The 5,668-nt window shown below is 58.4% G+C and overlaps 1 protein-coding gene across 2 annotated transcripts in view; it reads left to right on the top strand.

Annotated features, from left to right (window-relative positions):
• Positions 1-5,151, top strand: part of SYT12 (synaptotagmin 12) — a 12,956-nt gene extending 7,805 nt beyond the window's left edge. For both annotated transcript variants that reach the window (XM_023738279.1, XM_004383672.1), the window contains 4 exons: positions 813-1,028; positions 1,673-1,793; positions 2,780-2,913; positions 4,742-5,151. In XM_023738279.1, coding sequence (XP_023594047.1) covers positions 813-1,028; positions 1,673-1,793; positions 2,780-2,913; positions 4,742-4,915 — 645 coding nt within the window. In that variant the 3' untranslated portion in view covers positions 4,916-5,151. The remainder of the gene's footprint in view (positions 1-812; positions 1,029-1,672; positions 1,794-2,779; positions 2,914-4,741) is intronic.
• The last annotated feature ends 517 nt before the right edge of the window (positions 5,152-5,668 follow it).

Raw genomic sequence — 5,668 nt, 5'->3', positions numbered from 1 at the left:
GTGTGCCCAGCTGTGTGTATGCCCAGCTGTGTGTGTGCCCATCTGTGTGTATGCCCAGCTGTGTGTGTGCCCAGCTGTGTGTGTGCCCAGCTGTGTGTGTGCCCAGCTGTGTGTATGCCCAGCTGTGTGTATGCCCAGCTTCTGAGAGGCAGTGCAGTAGGTGGCTCAGAGCACAGGCCCTGACTGCCTGGGCTCAAATCCCAGCTCCATCACTTCCTACCAGTGTGACCTTGAGTAAGTCACTTAAGCTCTCTGTGCCTCAGCTTCCCGATCTGTCAAACCAAACCAAACCCATTGCTGTCAAGTTGATTCTGACTCATAGCAACCCTATAGGACAGAATAGAACTGCTGGATAAGAGTTTCCAAGGGGCGCCATTGTGCTCCAGGTGAGGGGCGACAGGGTTGGACCAGGTCACAGAGGGGGTTGCAGGGGGAATTAGGGGAAGAGAAAGATGCCAAGAGTCATAGGAGTTTCCTGAAGGTAGTGGATGAGGAACACAGCAGACAGAGATGAGATGTAGGCGAACGTACGTTAGTCCGAGAGTAGGTCAGATTGTGGAGGCTCCAAATGCCAGGCCACTAGACTGGCCACCGCTGAAGGGAAGACAGAGGGCTTTTAAACCATGGAAGGTCAAGGCTGAGCCCTCAGAGAGAGGATGACTGATGAGGTTGTGGAGACAAGAGAGCCAGGACTCCAGCCCAGATCTCTGAACTTCCTGTCCAGTGCTCTCTCCCTACTGCGGCCTCCCAGGCCCTGGCTGCCACCTCTTCTCCAACTTTGGAGCTCCCTCCACGGCCCTTTCTCTCTGCAGATCCAGAGGAATGCCTACTCTATCTTCTTCGACGAGAAGTTCTCCATCCCCCTAGACCCTGCAGCCCTGGAGGAGAAGAGCCTACGGTTTTCTGTGTTTGGCATTGATGAGGACGAGCGAAATGTCAGCACAGGGGTGGTGGAGCTGAAGCTTTCTGTGCTTGATCTCCCGCTGCAGCCCTTCAGTGGCTGGCTCTACTTACAGGACCAGAACAAGGTGAGTCTGACCTGCCCTGGCCCAGCTGTTCCCTTAGAATTCCACTCCCCTTTGCAACAACCAGAACCCTGACAGCTTTAGGAGAGCGAGGAAAGAGGCCTGAGCCATATTCGAGGAAACGCTGCTTACGCTTGCAAAGCAAAAAAACACCCTGACCTCTGTTTACAGCTCTTCCACTGCTCTTACCACCAAACCTTCAGAGGCTCTCTGCTCCTACAGAGCTCCTGGCAGGAAGGCACTCCTCCGGCCCTAAAGTGGGTCATTTCAGACAGAGGCCAAGCTGAAGTTCACCAGTTTGAGTGTAGCCGTGTTGGGGAAGCATCATCATTGTTGAAGCAAATGATCTTCTAATTCCAGTCTTTCTTGTCCATTCCGTCTTCCATGTACAACTACCATGGACTGTTTGTCTTGGCCTGGAATGAGCAATTGGGAACAAAACTGCATCTGATTGCTACATTTGACAGGCAACCTCTGGCCTGCCTTCCAAGGCAGAGCCGACCCCGGCGGGGGGCAGGGGTGGCGCGCACTCTATGGGGTTGGAGTCCCTTTCCTGATCCCAACAACAGCTCTTTTTCCATGGGGAGGGGGCTTCTACCCCACAAGTCCTGGAGGAAATCCACCTGAGCTACCTGCCTGTCCCCCAGGCCGCCGACGCTGTGGGTGAGATCCTGCTGTCCCTCAGTTACCTCCCCACGGCCGAGCGTCTCACCGTGGTCGTGGTGAAGGCCAAGAATCTCATCTGGACCAACGACAAGACCACGGCGGGTAAGACAGGGTCTGCTGGCTGCCCGAGGCCTGCCTGGCTCCTCCGTGTGGTGGGATGGAAGCTGTGCCCGGCTGCTGTGCCCTGAGCACTGGAGGCACCAGGAGGTGTGGGGCACAGTGCCAGGGGCCCCCCAACCACGGCTTTTGCTGAGCTCAGGGGCTGTGCACAGTGGGAAGAAGATGAATCCGGCTGGGGAAACAGGGATCCATGGAGGGTGGTGGGGAGCCCCTGCGAGGGGGAGGTAGGGGGACCGAGTGATGGAGGGTCTGACAGCAGGAGGCAGCAGTTAGGCAAGGGGCACTGGGCAGGGAACTAAGATGGGCGCCTGTTTCCCAGGACTGGGGTTCATGATGGAGTCTCCACGGCCAGAGACAGGACAGCCCCGCAGCCCCAAACAGGGAGCGGGGGCCCCCAGGATGGGGTGGGTGCCAGGTCTGCAGGGGCCCCCAGCTCCCCCTCCAAAGCTACAGCCATGAAGGCAGCTGTGCCCTGGGTACATGAAGACAGAGCGCTGGGGGACCCCACCACCTCTTGGGAGGTGCAAGCTTGGGGGGACCGGGTCCAGGTAGGTGCAGCAAGGTCAGCTGGTGGGCGGTAGGTGATGGGCAGACAGCAAATGCTATTTCAGAGCTGCGTGCCGTGAGTCAGGCTCTGCTCAGTGGGCGCCAGGTGACTCAGGCTGACGTCTGCTGTCAGGCCATTTTTAGAATGAGAAGTGCTGGGTCTGCTGAGCTCCCAAAGCCCCGTGTGAGGGGAGTGTGTGGGCCACGAGGCAGGCTGCCTGAGCCCAAAGGCCAACTCTTCTCCCGACGCCCGTGTGAGCTTCAGTTTCCTCATCTGTAAAATGGGAATCATAAAGGATGGCAGGAGAGAACGGCAACAGTGGAGGTTCAGGGCGTTGGAGATAGGGGGTGAGCCAGATGCGCAGGCTGTGACAAGCAAGTGTGGCGCTGGCTCTCAGCCCCCTCCCGTTGCCTGCCCACAGACCCCTTCGTCAAGGTGTACCTGCTGCAGGATGGGAGGAAGATGAGCAAAAAGAAGACAGCCATGAAGAGGGACGACCCCAACCCAGTGTTCAACGAGGCCATGATCTTCTCGGTGCCGGCCATTGTGCTCCAGGTGAGGGGCGACAGGGTTGGACCAGGTCACAGAGGGGGTTGCAGGGGGAATTAGGGGAAGAAAAAGATGCCAAGAGTCGTAGGAGTTTCCTGAAGGTAGTAGATGAGGAACACAGCAGACAGAGATGAGATGTAGGCGAACGTACGTTAGTCCAAGAGTTGGTCAGATTGTGGAGGCTCCAAATGCCAGGCCACTAGACTGGCCACCGCTGAAGGGAAGACAGAGGGTCACCCTGGGGCCACTCCATCCCTCCGGCCTCTCTTCCTGGAGCTCCTGCAGGTGGTGATGATTTGCACCAAGCCATCACCTTTCGGGTCGAGAACCATTTACTGCATGCCCACTGGGTGCCTGCCCACTGATGGTGGGTGCAGGGAACCCAGGTGTTCACAAGGGACAGGCAGCAAAGTCCTCAGACAATCCTAATCCACCCAGACACGGCAGTCAGGGGAGACTTCCTGCAGAAGGCGCTGCTAAGCTGAGATGTGGGGGGAGCTGCACGTGCAAAGGCCTGGAGACCAGCCAGAGATAGCGCAGGGGCCCAGAGTTCCGGCCCTGAATCCCCGAGATTCCACCCACAAAAGCTCTCTGAGCTCTCCACAGCCTGCGGCTCTCAGAAAGCAATGAGCCCCAGGGAAGCTCCTCCCAGGAGGGACATCACAGACCAAGGGCGTGGGGCTGCTGAGGATACTATGGCTTGGACCACACCAGTGCCCTGCTTATATGCCTCGGAGAATGGCGAGCTCACCAGCTTCCCTGGCAGTGAGAGACTCATGCCTTGACCCCAAACCTACCCCAACCCCTATGGGGGCTCTATGGAACCCACCTGATCCCCCCTCCTCAGGATACCCATCTGGGCTTGAAAGCCCCGAACCCTGCCTCACTCCAGGTGTTCCTGATTCAGGCAAATGTGCCAGCATCTCTGCCCCATCCTGGGCATCATGGCCCCGTCCTGCCACCCCCAGGGGACAGCTGCCCCTTGTCCCCTGCCTCCTGGGTGGTCATAGTACCAGTACTCCGCAGCCTCCAAGAACAGGACCTTTCTTGGGACCGCAGACGGGCAGGGGAGAGAAGTCGGGCTGAGTTCTGGTTTCAGCTTCACACCTTGATCTCAAACAGGTTCATCTCCCTTTGTCAGCTGCGAGTCCAACATAATGGTTATATTAGTAACAGTAACGACAGGCATTTCTAAAGCCCCAGGCCCCATTGTAAGTAAAAGGAGTCTAACTGGCACAAATGATTTGCTCTCAGCTGTTAACCCAAAGGTTGGCTGCTCAAACCCACCTGGAGGCTCTGCAGAAGAAAGACCTGGCAAACTACTCCTGTAAAGATTACAGCCGAGAAAGCCCTATGGAGCAGTTCTACTCCGTAGCACATGGGGTCGCCATGTGTCAGGGGCCAACTCTGGGCAGCAAACATCAATGTGCTTTACACATTCTAACTCATTTCATTCCCAGGGCTCCCTTATGAGATAGGAACTAGTATTATCACCATTTTACAGATGGGGAAACTGAGGTAGCAAGAGCGCAAGTCACTTGCCCAGGGTCACGCAGCAAAGAAGTAGTGAGGCTGGATGTGAACCAGGCAGTCTGGCCCTTACCCACTGTGTGGGCTGTGGGGTTAGGCAGACCTAATTCAAATCCTTGCTCCGCCATTTATTTGCTGGGTGGCCTCGGACAAGTCTCTTTACTTCCCGGGGCGGAGGTGAGGATTCAGGAAGCCGCACCTGGCACCTCACAGGGGCCTGGCATTTTTAGGCTGGGACCTGGGAGACAAGGAGGACCACAGTCACGGCTCCTGGTCCCCAGCGCCCATGTCACCTCCTCCCCAGGACCTGTCTCTCCGTGTGACAGTGGCTGAGAGCAGCAGCGATGGCCGTGGGGACAACGTGGGTCACGTCATCATCGGGCCATCAGCCAGTGGCATGGGCACCACGCACTGGAACCAGATGCTGGCCACACTGCGCAGGCCCGTGTCCATGTGGCACCCCGTCCGGCGAAACTAGCAGCCGAGGCGGGGCCAGAGTTGGCACTGGAGCCGCCTGGAGCCTGGTGCAAAGTCAGCTCCATCCAACGCCCTTCTCCATACCCAGCTGGAGCCATGAACACTGAGGCCGCCCAGCAGAGTCTCCAGGAGCCAGCGTGGTCCTCTCTCCAGACTGCGGTGGAGGGCTGGCCAGGCTGTCTGTCCAGGGACCCAGGGCTCTCTCCCACGGAGGACCAGCCATGGTTGGGTCAGGCCGCAGGGAGGGCAGCCGAGCAAGGAGCCGGGCCATGGCCAGTTGCACTCCCACATCGAGGTCCCCAAAGGATCCGTCCCTCCAACTGGGAGGGGGACTTGGCCTCTCAGAGCCAGCGAGCTCCCCAGCCCACTTCTCCTGGGAGTCCAGCCACCACGCTGGCTGTGCACAGGGACTGAGGGAGTCCTGGGGAACCACATGCTGTGCTGGGTACCGGCAGGGGTGACATGAAGCAGACACAGCCCCTGCCACCGAGGGATGTCGGCCTGCTCAGTACTGAATGATGGCCCAGCTATGCAGACTTGGGGAGCACTCTGGGGGCCGGGGGGCACAGGGAAGGCCCCCTGGGCCAGATGGGAGCTGTGCTGTGAGGGCTTGGGAAAGAAGCGAGAGTGTCCCAGGCAGGAGGCCCCCCCGAGCCATGGCAGGGACATGAGCTTGGCTGGTGCCAGTGCAGGGTCAGGAGGATGAGTTTCCTGTTTTAAATTCAGCCCTCAGCCCCTGTGGTGGACACAGGCC

The sequence above is a fragment of the Trichechus manatus genome, unplaced genomic scaffold, assembly GCF_000243295.1.
Source record: "Trichechus manatus latirostris isolate Lorelei unplaced genomic scaffold, TriManLat1.0 scaffold00113, whole genome shotgun sequence".
Taxonomy (NCBI): domain Eukaryota; kingdom Metazoa; phylum Chordata; class Mammalia; order Sirenia; family Trichechidae; genus Trichechus; species Trichechus manatus.
Note: the sequence above shows the minus strand (reverse complement) of the source record. Positions and strands in the feature narration are given on the sequence as shown.